Source organism: Papio anubis, chromosome 3, assembly GCF_008728515.1.
Source record: "Papio anubis isolate 15944 chromosome 3, Panubis1.0, whole genome shotgun sequence".
NCBI lineage: Eukaryota > Metazoa > Chordata > Mammalia > Primates > Cercopithecidae > Papio > Papio anubis.
In genome coordinates this window covers 179,629,936-179,647,557 of record NC_044978.1, presented here as the reverse complement: position 1 = coordinate 179,647,557, position 17,622 = coordinate 179,629,936, and the positions used below count along the sequence as shown (strand labels likewise).

The following is a 17,622-nucleotide window of genomic DNA, read 5'->3' as shown; positions in this document are numbered from 1 at the left end:
TAACAATTTTACATTGACTTTTATTTAATAAAACCACATATTTACAATTCAAAAAAGTCCTACTTTGATACACTTTACTAAATAAAATTAAAGGTTAACTGTACAAGCAATTAAAACATGATATGTAGTAGCAAGTGTTATCAGGAGTTTTCAGCAAACTATTGAAAATAGTCAAAAATTGAGCAGTTAAAAAGTACCTTCTGAAGTGAACGCCGTTTCTAAATGGGATCCCAAGGCCTGGTGGGAGAGGCAGCCTCACTGTACCGGGCAGGCTGGACAAAGGTCCCCGCCTGGAAGTCTTAGACTGAGAGTGAACAGCATGTGAAGCGGAGCATGCAGACCTCTGGAGGGCAGCATGTCAGTATCTCGTTTCCAGTTTACCTAAACCACACACAGAAGCAGCCTCTATACTCGCCAGCAGCCTCTGTGGCAAGGTGCTAAGTGACCCTGGTTGGGGACTCAGAACTTTAGAACTTTCTGGCCTCTGAAGGACTCACGAAACTGGCGAGACCTCACATGACCCCTGAACAGGTCATACAAGCCTCTTCTGAACTAAGATGGGGAAGGTGCTCCACACTGGCATGGGATCCTGTTCAGAAGCGGAATGCATGGTAGTGCTATCCGGAGAGATTCACATGAAACTGCTCCACCAGGAACACAAAGGGCTGGGCGCTGAAGACACAGGAAGATTCCCCAGTGGCAATCTGAACACACTGCACAAGGCCCTTTGCCGCGTCACCTTCTGTACGACTTAAGGAACATGTTTATGTACAGTAAGAAAATATATACATCTTTAAGGAACGGAACGCCCCTATCATGGAACAAAAATAAGTACATCTGCGAGGACGACAGCACGCAGGCCTCAGGCGGCCTCTCCCACAGGCCCAGCTCAGTCCAGATTACATTCAACATCTTGATGTCAGGAAATGGCTCTGTCTGGAGGCCACCGGGACCCCCGTGAAGACAGGAAGCCTCCTCCGAGAGGAGGTGAGTCAGCATTTAAAGGCTGAGGCAGGAAGTGGTCTCCATGATGCTCTGCAGCCTCCCTGGAGATTCAGCTGAGATGTAAGGGCAGAGTCCAGGAAACGGGACACGTGGTAGTGCTGGGAAGGAGGGCACGGGACAGCCACTGGCTCAGCAACTTGCTCCTGCACGTAGAGGAGCGTTAGCGGGTATGGCAGACACAGAAAGTCCAGAAAACGAATGCCAGCTCGGCTTTCCTTCCCCAGCCCCCGGCCCAAGGCTCCTGTTACAAGCTATACAGACAGAGCCAAAGAGCCCTCAACATCAGAAATGAGATCAGCCTGGGGCATCCCCTGGGGTGGGAAGTGTGGCTGAGAAGGGCCGTGGAGTGCAGGCCAACCGAAGGCACCACACAGGTACGCATGACTAACCAAGCCTGTGACGGGGTCCGCAGATGCTCCCCAGGACCAGCCTGCCAGCAGACCGCCACGTGGGCCCTGCTTCCAGACACTGGTCTGGCCTTTAGACTGCGCAGCTGCAAAACGGTTCACTTCTGTGATTTTGGATCACCAAAGTCCTCACACAAAGTTTTACAATTAGTCAAGGAAAAGACAGAACAAAAACTTTGCCAACGACCCTGGGAAAGTCAGCTAACATGGGGAGGCTGATGGTACAGTATGAGCATCTGACGAGATTGTCTGGGCTGTTAGACGTGTTCGCTCGCTTCTCCGTCTGTACAACGGGTCATGAAGCACACGTTCTAAAGTCAAAGTGTGAGGGACTCACTGGCACTTAGGATAGGTCCAGCTGTGCAGGGCTCAAAGGCAGAGAGGAGCCACTGCTGGCACAAGGGGCCACCTCCCCCACATGTGCTGTTCTGGGCTGCTGCCCCGGCCTCCACTCAACAGGCCGGTGGGAGAGGGGCCAGCCACACATCTCTCTCTCTCCCCTTTTACTTACAGGGGGCCGATTCCACTCGGTGTTCTCTCCGCTTTTAAGCCTGTCTCTATTGCCACAGGGCTTCCTCCTCTCGAACTTTCCACCTCTGCGGGACAGATGCCCGGGAGCGGTCTCCCGGAGCGCAGCCCCACTGGAGCCACGTGTGCACCTGCAGCCTGTGCACTGTGACTGTCTCAAGGCAACATGGCCTAGTGCTCACCTGCAGGCTGGGTCGATGCCCAGGTATCCACGAGCACACATCAGTGGCTATCCTCAGAGAGCCCCTGTTCCTTTAATGCTATCTTTGGTAGGTGAGTTTTAGAAACGTGACCCCCAGCTCTGGAAAGATTATCTCAATAACTCAATCAGTGATCCCTTTCTATCGAAAACATGTAAATACGAGCCAAAGCAAGTCTCTCAAATAACATATCTCATGCATCCTGGCTAAGACTGTAACATACTTCCCAGTAGTTGAATAGAAGCATTACAATTTAATTAGCTTTTGCTAAAATAAAGGAGTGGGGGTGAGCCACTGCCCATCGCTCAACCGTGCAGCAGATGCAGTGGCTGGCTGTGGTCCACAGTAGTTCATCCTTCCACTGAGCTGCTTAAGGCTAAGCCTTGGTTTAATTCTTTAAAAGTTTTTGTGTTTGTTTTGTTTAAGGCCAACTCCAGTGTTAGGAATCAAACTTAGAGAGTGCCCGCTCTTCTCGGCTGCCCGGGTGTCAGTCTGAAACAACAGAGGGGCGGCGGCGTGGGGCTCTGCTTGGTGCCGAGTGCGAGTTCCCGCTGCAGCCTCAGTGTCGGAGGGACGGACTTCCCTTCTCCATTTCCCGGCTGTCTTTCTGCAATGCAGTCAGTACCTAGGATTCACAGGGAAGACAGCTGAGGTTAACTGACCACACACACAGATCCTGATGGCAGTGGTGCAGAGACAGCAGCAGCCTCCTAACAGGGTCCCCCGGCTCCCCACTTCCACGGCCTCCAGCCCTCTGGGGTCTTCCACACCTGTGTCTGGCGTGGTCTTTCCAACATGGACACCTGACCATGCCCTCTGGCCTAGTGAGCTAGCTACACTCCTTCCAGCCAGCCACAGAATCCACGTCAACGCAGAGCTGTGGGCCTCACTGGGGTCTTGCAGTGGCCACCCAGGAAGCCCAGGCCTGAACGCTAGGATGCTAATGAGCCCCGTGCCCATCCCGCTGCACTCCTGCCACCCTGTTCCTCCTCTACCAGGAAGCCTCCCTCCTGTGAAGGCCTCAAGGCGCTGGCTCCTCTTGCCTGCCTTCCTGAGCTGGCCCACAGCCTGCTCCCTCCTCTGTTCTCACAGTTCTTGTTCTTGGTCAACATCCTTCTTTTTCTTTTTTTTTGAGATGGAGTCTCGCTCTGTCACCCAGGCTGGAGTAGAGTGGCGCGATCTCGGCTTACTGTAATCTCTGACCCCCGGGTTCAAGAGATTCTTCTGCCTCAGCCTCCTGAGTAGCTAGGACTACAGAGGTGTGCCACCACGCCCGGCTAACTTTTGTATTTTCAGTAGAGACAGGGTTTCACCGTATTGGCCAGAGTGGTCTTCAACTCCTGACCTCATGATCCACCCGCCTTGGACTCCCAAAGTGCTGGGATTACAGACTTGAGCCACCACGCCCAGCCAACACCCTTCTTTCAAAAAATATTCCACGCCATCGTGGCTGCCTAGCAATTACAGCAACACTAACAGGCTCCACGCCAAGCAGAGCACTCTGCCAGCGCTTCACACACAGCGCCCGCTTAGCCCACGCAACAAACGCCGGAAGGCTAATGCCCCGACGTAAGGGGCCTGAACAACGGACATGTACAGAAGTGATGTGCTCAAAGTCCAAGGGTGAAACCAAGAGAATCTTGGGAACACAGTGCTACCTGCCTGGGGCCAGGAACTATGCCACTTTGAGTCACAAATTTAAAAGTAAAACATTTTGGTTTCAAGTAAGGGGCAGAAAAGGAATAATGGCAGATTAAGTCCCCCTGCATCTCGAAGTAAATGGGGTTGCTGGCTCAACATAAACATTTAGTCATTTTGAAAACGCTCATGGCTGGGCATGGTGGCTCATGCCTGCAATCCCAGCACTTTGGGAGGCCAAGCCAGGAAGATCACCTGGGCCCAGGAGTTTGAGACCAACCTCAGCAACAAAAAAGCAAACAAATCTCTACAAAAACAAATACACAAACATTGGCCGGGTGTTATGGTACATGCCTGCAGTCCCAGCTACTTGGGAGACTGAGGTGGAAAAATTGCTTGAGACCCGGAGGTTGAGGCTGCAGTGAGCTGTGATTGCACGACTGCACTCCAGTCTCGGCAATGGGATTGAGATTGTCTCAAAAAAAAAAAAAAAAAGGAAAAAGAAAAAGAAAGCTCACCAGCATCTTAATCTTAAGCACAGGATTTGACAGAAATGTGCATGGACCACAAGTCCCACGAGACCTGGAACGGTATAAAAGTCACTGATGCCTGGGCTGGGTGCAGAGGCTCACGCCTGTAATCCCAATACTTTGGGAGGCTAAGGCAGGTGGATCACGAGGTCAGGAGTTCGAGACCAGCCTGGCCAACATGGTGAAACCCTGTCTCTACTAAAAATACAAAAATTAGCTGGGCATGGAGGCATGCACCTGTAATCTCAGCTACTCAGGAGGCTGAGGCAAGAGAATCCCTTGAACCTGGGAGGCGGAGGTTGCAGTGAGCTGAGATCGCACCACTGCACTCTAGCCTGGGCAATAGGGCGAGACTCCGTCTCAAAAAACAAACAAAAAAAAAGCACGTTACTGATGCCCAAAACGGCCACCCCACATCCATCATCAGACTAACTCCTATCATCATCCCATTAATAACAATGTCCTACGGTCAAATAATCTGACCCAGTTTTAACCAATAGTTTTTACCTAGTCCCTAAAATGCAAAGATCAAAATGGCTGATCTGGGTTTAATCCTTTCCTGTGCATGTGGGTGTGCAGTGTGTGGATGTGCAGGGAGTGACCTGCACCTGTACATGGGTGTGGATGTGCATATGGGGTGATGTGTGTGGGTGTGATGTAAGGGTGGGCGTGTGTGTGGGGGTGTGATGTGCATCTGGGTGTGATGTGAGGAGCTGGCAGTGAAAGTGTGATGTGAAATTGTGGAGTGTGATGTGAGAATTGGCGTGTGTGTGGGAATTGTGATATTGTGGGTGTGATGTGTGCGTGTGGGTGTGAGGGTGGCGTGTGTGTGATAGGTGCATGTGAAAGGTGACCTGTAGGTGTGTGTGTGTGGGTATGCAATGTGTAGGTGTGTGACGTGTGCATGTATGTGTGGGTGTGTGTGTGGGGTGATGTGTGATGTGTAAGGTTGAATCCTATATGTATTTAAATTGAGCAATATGTGTGTAGTAGAATACGTCTGTGTATGTGTGTGACTGTGGGTGACTGCGTTGGGCAATGTGTGTGCGTGGGGGTAATCTGTGCGGGTATGACTGTGTGGGGTGACTGTGTATTTACGGGTGTGTGACTGTGTGGGTGTGTGATGTGTGGGGGAGTGATTGTGGGTGTGTGATGCGTGGGGTGGTGTGTGGGTGTGTGATGTGTGTGGGGTGTGTGTGGGAGTGTGATGTGTGTGGGGTGATTGGGTGTGGGTGTGTGATGTGTGTGGGGTGATTGGGTGTGTGATGTGGTGTGGTAGGGGGGAATTAAGGCAATTATGGAGGTATGTAATGTATGTAGGAAAGAAGTGTAGAGATTATGATAATAGTAATGGGAGGTAGTGTCTGTAGAGTATGAAATGTGTGTAGGGTATGCTGTGAGAGTGTGACTGTGTAGGAGTGATGTGTCTGAGGTGTGATGTGTAAGAGTGATTGTGGCAGGTGTGTGGGAAATGTGTGTATGCAAGGGTGACTGTGGGGGTATGATGTGTGTGGGGTGGTTGTGTGTGGGTGTATGATGTGTGGGTGATTGGGTGTGGGTGTATGATGTGTGTGGGGTGACTGGGTGTGTGATGTGTGGGGTGATTGTGTACAGGTGTGTGGGGTGATTGTGTGCGGGGGTGTAATGTGGTAATGTGGGATGATTGTGTGTGGGTGTGTGATATGTGTGGGGTGACCGGGTGTGATGTGTGTGGGGTCATTGTGTGTGGGTGTGATGCGTGTGGGGTGATTGTGTGATGTGTGTGAAGTGACTATGGGTGTGACTGTGATTGCGTGGGGTGAATGTGTGTGTGGTGTGTGATTATGTGTGAGTCTGCGATGTGTGCGGGGTGACTGGGTGTGTGAGGTGTGGGGAGTGACTGTGACAAACTATAAAGCCATTTATGACATCTGAATTTGACAACTGGGTATCTGATGACAGGAAGGAGTTAGTAGCTGAGTGGTAACGGTGTGTGCAGTTAGCATATTGAAAGGGGATATGTATGCGTCAGAGGTGATCAAATTGTGTGTGTGGGGGTGATTGTGTGTATGTGGGGGTATGTGATGTGTGTGGGGGAGTGATTGTGTGTGTGGGTGAGGTATGGGTGGTGACTGGGTGTGGGATGTGTGTGTGGGGTGATTGTGTGTGGGTGAGGTGTGGGTGGTGACTGGGTGTGGGATGTGTGCATGGAGGTGATCTGTATGTATGTGCGGGGTGATTGTGTATGTATAGGTGTGATGTGTGTAGGGGAGAGGATGTATTATCAGCATAGGCTCTACAGGTGGAAAATGTTACAGGACAAATGACCTGTTGTGTTTTTTTTTGTTTTTTTGAGTGGAGTCTCACTCTAATGCAGCTGGAGTCTCAGTGGTAGTCACCGGCTCACACTACAACCTCACTGCCCAGATTCAAGCAATTCTCCTCGTCAAGCCATGGATAGCTGAAGTTACAAAGCCTGCCACCATGCCCAGCTAATTTTTGTACTTTTAGTAGAGACGGGGTTTCACCATCTTGGCCAGGCTCATCTTCAACTCCTGACCTTGTGATCCACCTGCCTCAGCCTCCCAAAGTGTTGGGATTACAGGCGTGAGCCACTGCACCTGGCCGACCTTTTTTTTTTTTTTTTTTTAAAGACAGGGTCTTGCTCTGTTGCCTAGGCTGGAGTGCAGTGGTGTGATCACAGCCCACTGCAGCCTTGACCTCCCGGGCTCAAATGGTCCTCCCATCTCAGCCCCCTAGTAGCTGGAAGTACAGATATATGCCACCATGCCCAGCTAATTTTTGTAGTTTTTGTAGAGACGGGGTCTCACTATGTTGCCCAGGATGGTCTCAAACTCCTAGGCTCCAGTGATCCCCCAACCTTGGCCTCCCAAAGTGCTGGGATTACAGGTGTGAGCCACTGTGCCCAGCCTAAATGACCTGTTTTCTTTGACAAATAAAGGCAAACAAGAGAGGGCTAAAAAGTGAGAAGTGGCGTGGCATAGATATTACAGAGGCTTAACAGAGCTTTCAACCAATCACAAGGCATGGACTTATTTAGATCTTGATTCCAGCAAACTATAAAGCCGTTTATGACATCTGAATTTGACAACTGGATATCGGATGACAGGAAGGAGTTAGGAGCTGAGCGGTAACGCTATTGCAGTTATGTTAAAAGAGCCCGTATGGTTCAGCGATCGCTGACACCAACAGGTGACATGGTGCCTGGGACTCACTTTAACAGGGTGGGAAGGGGAGAGGCGGGAAGCAGCTCCAACAGCGGCTGCACCTCCACAGTCACTGACGCTGGAGGGCAGGCGTGTGGGTTGCATTATTTTATGCTGTTCTATTTTTGTAAATATTTTAAATCTTCCATTAATTAAAAAAAAAAGTTAAATCAAGAATAGACATTTTGGGGGGCTGAGGTGGGATGGTCACTTGAGCCTGGGAGGCAGAGGCTGCACTCCAGCCTGGATGACACAGCGAGACCCTGTCTCAAAACAAAGAAACCCCCCAGGCATGGTGTAACACATACAGAAAAGTCAAAGTCTCCATAGACGTCAATCAGCAAGGACTTCAAACCAATGCTGAGCACATGCAGGATCAAGAACCCAGACTGGTTTTTTTTTCCTTTTTAGTATGACGAAGACTTGGAACAGAAAATGCAGGGCAATCCCACTGGGGACAGGACATAGGAGGGATGCCTGGAGGGCAGCCGAGGGATATGGACTGTCTGCACCGCTGCTCAGGGCACGCAGTCCAGAGAGGGCACAGCAGTGCATGGGAAGGCCCAGGAGGGACCCGTGCCCTCCGCTCTGGGCCTCCCTTTGTTGTAAGAGGGGCATAACCCCACTTCCCTCTCGAGGGCGCACACAAAAGCCTGCCACAGGGCATGGCCACAGGGCTCAGTAAGTGGGTCCAATTTGCTTTCTGTCTCTGGCATTATTTTCTTAAAAAGTGGGAGACGTGGCTTATAAAATACTTTCTAACATGTAAAGAGCGCCATAATGGTAAAAGTGCTGACCCTCCCAACACCACTGCAGAAGAGGTGGGAAGGCTTTCATTATCCACACCCCATCCAGTTGACAGAAACCTGAAGAGGAGGTGACCTGCCAAGATGCCCTGTGGCACAGCCACGTCTCCACCCGGCCCCGCTCACTTCCAGCCCGGGACCTCCTTCAAAGGGGCTCCATCCTCAGACAGCACTTTATGTAGGGTCCTCCCTGAGCGTGCCACTTGCCAGCTACGCTGTGGGAAGCCAAGAACACAATGCCCGCTGACCTGAGCCCACTTCTTGTTTCGGCTTTGCATCTGGATCGTGGCGATGGAGGCAAACAGTTCCTCGGCAGGCAGGTCCTCGGGCAGCCGGGTCAGGAACTGGGCCATGTGGATGAAGTCCATCTTGGTCAGGATGTCCTCGAACAGCTTCAGGATGCCCAGGGCCGTGCGGAACAGGAACTCTTCCCCATCGCGACAGAACACGTCCCAGATACGACAGGCCAGGTCGAGGGGCAGAGATTTACTATATAAGGTAAAGATCCTAGGGGGAAAATTTGGAATTTTTCAGATTTTGAATCTTAACAAAGAAAGAACACTGAATTCCAGTCGGATTCCATGAAAAACACTCCCCTAGTCACTTTCAGGCAACAGCTGGGGCCGGGGCCAGGCCTGCACTCACACTGAAGGGCAATTCTGACATCGCACACGACACAGCACCATCAGCTTCCACACAGAATCATGCAGCACACAGCTTCCCAATGACTGGCAGCACTGACTCCTGCCTGCGAGGAATATGTGCTGAGCCCCTACTGTGTGCTCACGCTGTGGGGCAGGCATCCTGTCTTAGGGACCACTGTACCCCATGCCACCCACAGAGCAAACGTCCGACAGGTGCTCCTCCTGGCTATGGGGCTCAACTCAGGCACCACTGCACAGGTTCCCCTCGCCCTGGGAGCAGGTACGAGGCTCCTTCCTCCTCTGGGCGCCCACAGGCTCCTGGTCCCCAGCCTGGTGCTCACCACGGCACACCTCAACTCCACATCTAGTGCCCTGTCTGGCAATCGCTGCTGAATTCCAATGTCCTGTCGGTGGCAGGACTTCCCAGACGTTCCTGGCTCTCAAAACCTGCCCAACACTGACGGTGCTCGGTACAGGTGGGGATCCCCAGCTGGGTGGGGGCCATCTCCACTCCTCCCGGAGGACCCCTCTCCCAGGGTTCAGTAGTTCCTGTGCTGGCACAGAGACAGTGCTGGGCAACACGCAGCCCCTGAACTGCAGGCACTGGACTCGGCCTGAGGGGCTGACTCGGTCAGGAGGTCAGGCCACTAAAGCTTCCGCGGCGTGACGCTGACTTTCCCATAGCAGATTCCACAGAAAACCCCGCACACTGGTCAACCTGCTCCCAAGTCTCAGGGGCATGGGTTTCTGTCCACAGTGGACTCTGCCCGAGGGGGTGCTCCGCTAGACGCAGCCTGTCCTCCAGGTCCCAAGGACCTGCAGTTGTGGACGTGCATTGCACAGAGCCTGCAGCTCTTAGATGAGAACAGGAATGTTCTGGGCTGTCCCTCGTCAGAACCTTCTAACAGTAAGAGTCTAGGAAGGCCTAAAAATCTAGACTTCATTCAACTGAGAGGAGGGAACGGAGAGCCGGACGCCAGGGAAAACTCGTACCCAGAGGAACAACAGAAGCTGGGGGCGCACCAGGTGCTGTGTGCTATGCGCGCCCCTTCAGAAGGACACCCCATGCGCGCCAGGAAATGCCCGGGAGAGGGGCTGTCTCACCTCACCACACCTGAGGGAACCACACCTCAGGACAACAGCTAAACGGACCCAGGTCTCACCACCAGTAAGTCCAGAGCCAGACTCTGAACCTGACTCCAACGCCCACGTTCTGATGTCTGAGCCTCAGCACATACCGTAAGGAAGCAACACTGTCACGGACTTGGTAGGAAGCTTCATTCTAAAATCACAAGCCTTCAGCCCGAGCTTCTTGCGATTTTCAAAACCAGAAAACCATTTCACCACCTGGGCTAGAAGGTGCAGTTCAAGAAAGAGCAAAGAGACCTTTTGTTTCCTTAGTCTAGAGGATATTCTCAATTGTACCTGGAGAGCAGGCTTGCTAACACTATGGGAAAGTGCAGGGGAGCCCACCCGGCCTGCACGGCTATCTCCGTGTGCCCGCTCACACACGGAAACCAGACTCCCCCTACATCTGCAAAAAAGCAGAGTCCTGAGAAAAAAACGGATGGGGAAAGACGACAATGTTTTGTGTTTTGTTTTTTTTTCCTTGAGACAGGGTCTCGCTCTGTCGCCCTGGCTGGAGTGCAGTGGTGGCGTGATTTCGGCTCACTGCAACCTCCACCTCCCAAGGTTCAAGCAATTCTCTGCCTCAGCCTCCCAAGTAGCTGGGATTACAGGCACCCACCACCACACCTGGCTAATTTTTGTATTTTTAGTAGAGACGGGGTTTCACAGTCTTGGCCAGGCTGGTCTTGAACTCCTGACCTCGTGATCCACCCACCTTGGCCTCCCAAAGTGCTGGAATTACAGACGTGAGCCACCACGCCCGGCCAAAATGATGGTTTTCATATAGTTTATACACATACATATTTTATATATATATATAGTCAGATAGTTTTTATAGCAAAGAAGAGAACAAAAAGAACGAAATAAATTTCTACAACGTAATATTCTTTCCCCCCCGCCCAAGCCCAAATTGTTCTTTTTTTATTTAACATAATATTCTTAAGCTGAGATTTATGTGTGAGTCTCCATAAATTACTCTAGACAGGTAATGAGCTTTATAAAATTAAGTCACCACCGGAATGACCCAGAATGCCATTCACGACGCCCACGATGCCCTCTGCTCTGCATTTCCATGAGACAAATCCATTTCCAACCCTATGAGCTTCCACCTCCTGGCGACGCTCACTGCTGACGTCCTGCTGCGACCATGCTTGGCTCCTCGCTGCAGCCTCTGTCCCCTGCAGGCTCTTCCCACATGCTGTGTGTCACTATTTCTTGGAAGGTCGTTTCCTGACCCTCAGGCTGGACCAAGTTTCCTTGAAACATTCTCGCTGCACTGCACGCACCCCCCTTCATGAGGCCCTGGCATTCTTCATCTTCCTTTACACTGAGCCAGTGAAGGGACACTCCTGGACACTCTACTCTGCCTCACACACCCTCTTGCATCTTCTGGGCCTTGCAGGCTCTGGCCGGCGTCTCAGCAGGCAGCTCCCAGACCCTCTGCCCCAGTCAGAGCTGCCCCATGGCCTTTCCAGCCCCTGGGCTCCATTCCAAGAGCTCCAGACTGTCCTCAGCCACTTTTGTCCCCTGCTCCAGGCTGCAAGTGCCTCAAGGGCAGAGACTCCGCCCCAGTCTTGAACTGAGGCTCCTCTTCTCCCATTCTCTCCTCCCACTGCTCAGAGGTGCTCCCTCATCATTACCAGGAGCTTCCAAATGTGGGCTGTATTTTAAACCAGGAGCTTCCAAATACGGGCTGTATTTAAATTTAGATTTGAAAGCCAGTCATGAACAGGCCACTGAAGGGGGACACCAGGCTCTGTTCTGGCCCCACAGAAGCCCTGCCACGGGATCAGAACCGCTTGGAACAAGGGGTCTACTGTCCACACAGCCCTCCTGGTTCAAGCCCTCCTGGTTCAAGGTCCACCTTCCCCTGCTGCCCTCAGGCTCACAGAAGCAGGACGGGAAGGGCCCCTTGGCCTTCCCAGAGACAGTTCAGTGCTCCTCCCACGGTGGGAAGAGAGAATTCAAGGGTTTTTCTCTCCCAAAAGATGTTTATGTTTTCCCTCCAACCGCTGCATATTATCGTGTAGATCAAAAATGGTATTTTTTTTTAAAGTAAAAAATAAAAGTAGGTTTTTAAAAGTTAAAAAAAAAAAGTAATTTCAAGTACAACTTCAACTAATGCAAAATAACATAATTCTTCTCCTTTTTTTGTTAAGATAGGGTCTCACTGTGTCGCCCAGGCCAGAGTGCAGTTGCACAATCACGGCTCACTGCAACCTAGCTCAGGTGATCCTCCCACCTCAGCCTCCTGAGTAGCTGGGACTACAGGCACACACCACCACACTGGCTAATTTTTAATTTATTTGTAGAGATAGGGTCTTGCTATGTTGCCCAGACTAGTCTTGAACTCCTGGGCTAAAATGATCCTGTCACCTCAGCCTCTCAAAGTGCTAGGACTAAGGCATCAGCCACCACACCCAGCCCAAAATGATATATTTCTATGTTACTAAACAAATGAAGCGTCTGAAGCGTCTCTCAGCTTAGAAAAGACCCCAGACAAAAGCTGTATATCTATTTCCCTCATGATACGCGTGGGAGGAAAGGGGCAGTTTTTGCTGATGTGTCTTCACAACTTCCAGAAACTTCTTACCTAGCCGGGTCTGTTCCACCCGCTTGTCTGAGCTTGCTAGAGGCAAGGAAGCGCCATGGGGTAAGGAAGAGGGCAGTTCAGGACTGTTGTGAAGGAGGAAGACAGCATCCACGGAACAGCACTATCCTCTGCCCTGTCTACTAATGAGGGCCCCGGGCTGCACACAACAGCAAGTGCTCGCTTCATATGTTTTTACAGGGACTATTCAACTGAATCCTTGTTACAACCCCAAGAGGAGGTACAATCGTCTTTTCCAGAGTCCTCCCCACCCTGAGCCCAGCGGGGTTCACTATCCACCTCTGTGTCCCACAGTCCTCCCCACCCCTGGAGCCCAGCGGGTTCACTATCCACCCTGTGTCTCACAGTCCTCCCCACCCTGAGCCTACATACCCTCCTCTTCTGTGTCCCACAGTCCTCCCCACCCTGAGCCCAGCGGGGTTCACATACCCTCCTCTGTGTCCCACAGTCCTCCCCACCCTGAGCCCAGCAGGGTTCACTATCCACCTCTGTGTCCCACAGTCCCTCCCCACCCCTGAGCCCAGCGTTCACTTTCATCCACCTCTGTGTCCCACAGTCCTACCTACTCCTGAGCCCCAGCGGCTCACCATCCACCTCTGTGTTCCACAGTCCTCTCCCCACCCCCGAGTCCAGTGGGGGTTCACTTCATCCACCTCTGTGTCCCACAGTCCTGGCCCACCCTGAGCCCAGCGTGTCTACTATCCACCTCTGTGTCCCACAGTCCTACCCACCCCGAGTCCGGGTTCACTATCCACCTCTGTGTCCCACAGTCCTGGCCCACCCTGAGCCCAGCGGGTTCACTATCCACCCTCTGTGTCCCACAGTCCCACCCACCCTGAGTCTCAGGTCTACTCATCCACCTGTGTCCCAGAGTCCTCCCCACCCTGAGCCCAGCGGGGTTCACTATCCACCCTGTGTCCTGGAGTCCTCCCCACCCTGAGCCCAGTGGGGTTCACATACCCACCTTCTGTGCCCGAGTCCCCACCCCCTGAGCCCAGCTGCTCACATACCCACCTCTGTGTCCCGAGTCCTCCCCACCCTGACCCCAGAGGGGTTCACTATCCACCCCTGTGTCCCGAGTCTCCCCCCACCCAGGGAGCCTCAGCCGGGGTTCACTATCCACCCCTGTGTCCCGGAGTCCTCCCCACGCTGAGCCCAGCGGGGTTCACTATCCACCTCTGTGTCCCAGAGTCCTCCACACGCTGAGCCCAGAGGTGTTCCACTGTTTCTGTCCCAGCACTTGGCAGGGGCCAGCAGACGTGAAGTAAATATCGTGAGCACCATGTTGAGAATGCGGGCTCCCACTTCAGCCAGGCCAGGGTGTGCCCACACACACGTTATGCCCCTCCCTTCAGGTCCCCAGCGTAGGCAGGTGATGCTCCTCCCTCCTCCAGAGGCCCATAAAGACCCAGCCTACGCCAGACGTGCTCAGCAAGATGCTCCCGGCTCCTAAGGCGCTCTTGGGGCAACCTGTACCCCAGAAGTGAAGAGCCAGAGATGACCCAAGTGCAAGAAGCAGTGGAAACGGAAACCTCCCAACAGTCACTCCCTTTTGAACCTTTCCTTTCAGGTAGAAACTCGAGGCAATGACAGGATCTCCAAGGATCATTAAACATCATTTCAGAGGTGCTAACCGGAACGTGGAATGCAGTCCCTGGTTCTTCTGCTAGCTCGAGATTGTTTATTATAAAGCCCACTCACCCCTCTAGCTAATTCTGCCGCTGGACAGCAATAGGAAGTATTTTCAGAAGTGAAATGACCTAAAGTCAGTCCTCCTACAAAACGTAGATCCTTGACAGTCAAAACACTGAAAACTCTGTAGGAAGACGAGATAGCTGAGGGCCCCTGCTCTGACCGCGTGCCTCACCGTGGGGAGTGGCAAGCCACAACTAAAGAAGGGCCAGGAAGGTGGTGTTGGCAAGGAAAGCGAATCCTCAGCCCTGACTCCTCACGAGCTACTGGTTAGGCAGCGTACAGGGTACACCGGAGGAGGGACAGGCACCTGACTTTAAGCCCAGGAAGGCGACCCTCAGGCACAGACACATTCTTTGACCTAGGACACTGAGCCGGGCATGGCGCCAGGCACTGGGAACACAGAGATCACTCTTGAAGCTTTACCACAGGGACAGCAGCCAACAGTGGGCACCCTCAGAGTGTGGGTGGAGCTGGGGTGGTGGGAAGCAGGCTTGGTTTGCAGACAGTGGGGCAAGACAGGAGATTTTTCTGAGCCCAGGTGTAGCCATTTTAATGTACCCACTCAGCCCACCCAGGAGGCTGAGCTGGCCACACCCACAGGCCCCTCAGTCCCTACTGCGAGCAGGAGGAAGGCTCTCTTGCTCAGGCAGTTAGCTGCTGAGCCCTGGAACTTAGCATGCTTTATACCCCGCCAGGCACGGTGCAGCCCCACAATGTGGAGGCAGGCCCGGCTGGGATGGGTGTGGACGTGGCTCTGGGAAAGGCGGCCTGATGCAGCAGAAAAAGCAAAGGCCTGAAGGCAGACCGACCTGGACCTCACACCATGGCTGTGACATTGAGAAGTGGGTCTCAGTGACTTCTTCTGTGCCCAGAAACAGGTACATCTGCTCCTGAACACTGAAGACCACAGTGACGAGTGCTTCTGAAATGGCAGCTTCTAGGACAGGTCCTACGTAAAGTCTGTTCTTCCCCTTTGCTTCCTCCCCACTGCCCACCCTATTTCTGATCTGACCTTTCACCTAACTGTCAGCACCCAACAAGGAGCCTGAGTCACTGCGGACCACCAATAAATGCTGACTCAGGGAATAAATCATGAATACATGGCTTTCCTGTGCTTAGCTCAACTTAAATATTTACTAAGGCCTTTCTATACGCCTAGCCCTGTACTGGAACTGCAAATACAGACTGTATCCTAGCACACAGTCAGCACTTTTAGAATAAGGCCTGTGGAGGTTTCATCAAAGCACAGTGGACAGCATTCACAACGCCCTGGGCACCAACCAGCTCACAGCACAAAAGCCTCAGCAGCGAAGAACCCTTACCGCTTCCTTTTCATTTACTCTGCCTCACTGCTCATTAGACAGTCCAACCCGTGTTCTACACTCAACATGATGGTCTTGTCTCTGGAACCTGAACTATGGGACCCATCTTATGGGTGACACTGCCTTACACAAATCCCCTTAGAAAGGACTCTAAGGGAAAGTGCACAGCTCTAGAGCCGGGTAGACCTAAGTCTGAACTCCAGCTCTGCATTTGGCTGGCATCAGGACCTTGGCCAAGGCACTCTGCCTCTCTGAGCCTGTTTTATTTGTTTTTTTGTTTTGGAGAGAGAAGCTCACTCTGTCGCCCACGCTGGAGTGCAATGGTGTGATCTCGGTTCACTGCAACTTCTGCCTCCTGGGTTGAAATGCTTCTTGTGCCTCTGCCTCCTGAGTAGCTGGGATTATAGGCACGCACCACCATGCCCGGCCAATTATTGTATTTTATTAGAGACGGGGTTTTGCCCTGTTGGTCAGGCTGGTCTTGAACTCCTGACCTCAAGTGATCTGCCCGCCTCAGCCTCCCAAAGTGCTAGGATTACAGGCATGAGCCAGGGCACCCGGCCCTGAGCCTCAGTTTTTTTCATCTATAAAACACAAGTGTTACACTGCGCTTGGAGAGGTGGTTCCAAGGGTTCAGACAGCATGTGTGAGAAGCACTCCAGTCAATAAATGCGGGTGCCCTTTGTCTTTGCCCCTACATGGATTACAACCATCTTCAGGCTGGGACAGAAGCAGACAGCAATATTCTCCAGGCCTGTACTTTTCACACTGCCAGGCATGACCCAGCCAACAGCCAGTGGATTGTGGAGGCAACGAAAGCAGATTATCCCTAGCATTTTTTGGAATAAATAGAACAGAGTACAGTATTTCGGAAGGCTTCACACAGGCAGGGTTAGGTACTGGGTCATGAAACCACTGTTCCCAGCACATATACATGTTAAGTTTCTGCACACATTGGGTCACAATTTAAAACGCATTTCCTTTTGCGAGTAAAAGTGGGAAAAGTTTGAAAGACACTACTGATTTTCGGCCTAGAATCCTAAGAAGCTAATCAGAAACCCTAAAACAGATAAGGGAGAAGCTGAAGGCTCAGGTCCTGCCTGGATGCTCTTCCGTCCTCCAGTACCGCAGGCTCTGGCCAGGAATCTGAGGGGCAGGGCTCACAGTCAAACGAACACAGTGGGGCAGCCTGTGCAGGAGCTTTGTGTTCACAGGTGTGAAGAAAATCACCATTTGCTGAATAAAGGTGCCTTTGAAGCGGGCCCTCAACACTTCTATCCAGCATCCCTGCCAGGGCTGCTCACGGCCCCATGTTCCCTGTCCTCAGTCACCAGCGCCTTGTGGCGTCAGCTACAAGATTTAACCTCTGCCGGGCGCGGTGGCTCACGCCTGTAATCCCAGCACTTTGGGAGGCCGAGGCAGGCGGATCACAAGGTCAGGAGATCGAGACCACAGTGAAACCCCGTCTCTACTAAAAATACAAAAAATTAGCCGGGCGCAGTGGCGGGCGCCTGTAGTCCCAGCTACTCGGGAGGCTGAGGCAGAAGAATGGCGTGAACCCGGGAGGCGGAGCTTGCAGTGAGCCGAGATCGCGCCACTGCACTCCAGCCTGGGCGACAGCGTGAGACTCCGTCTCAAAAAAAAAAAAAAAAAAAAAAAAAAAAAGATTTAACCTCCAAACCCCTCAGCCTTCACGGCAAAGGTCAGCAGAGTGAGAACTGTCCAGGGTTTAGGACGGAAGCAACACACCAAGAATCCCAAAGGCGTACTCTTACAGGCACAGACAAGTCTGCTTCAGCTAAGGGGTCAGCTTCCTTTCAAATGATACTTGAATTTTACCTTCCCTTCTGCTGAAGAAAGTGGGCAACGACAAAACCAGACCAGCCGGCTCTCTGTCCACAG

The 17,622-nt window shown here is 52.3% G+C and overlaps 1 protein-coding gene across 6 annotated transcripts in view; it reads right to left on the bottom strand.

Moving 5' to 3' along the window:
• TBC1D14 (TBC1 domain family member 14) overlaps positions 1-17,622 on the bottom strand; it is a 122,124-nt gene continuing 104,502 nt past the window's right edge. For 4 of the 6 annotated variants that reach the window (XM_031664745.1, XM_021938253.2, XM_031664746.1 and 1 more), the window contains 2 exons: positions 8,569-8,827; positions 3-2,765 (listed from right to left, as the gene is read on the bottom strand). In XM_031664745.1, the coding sequence (XP_031520605.1) occupies positions 2,700-2,765; positions 8,569-8,827 (325 nt within the window). In that variant the 3' untranslated portion in view covers positions 3-2,699. Of the gene's footprint in view, positions 2,766-8,568; positions 8,828-17,622 lie in introns of all 6 variants that reach the window. The other 2 variants (XM_021938254.2, XM_021938255.2) reach the window with 1 other exon arrangement.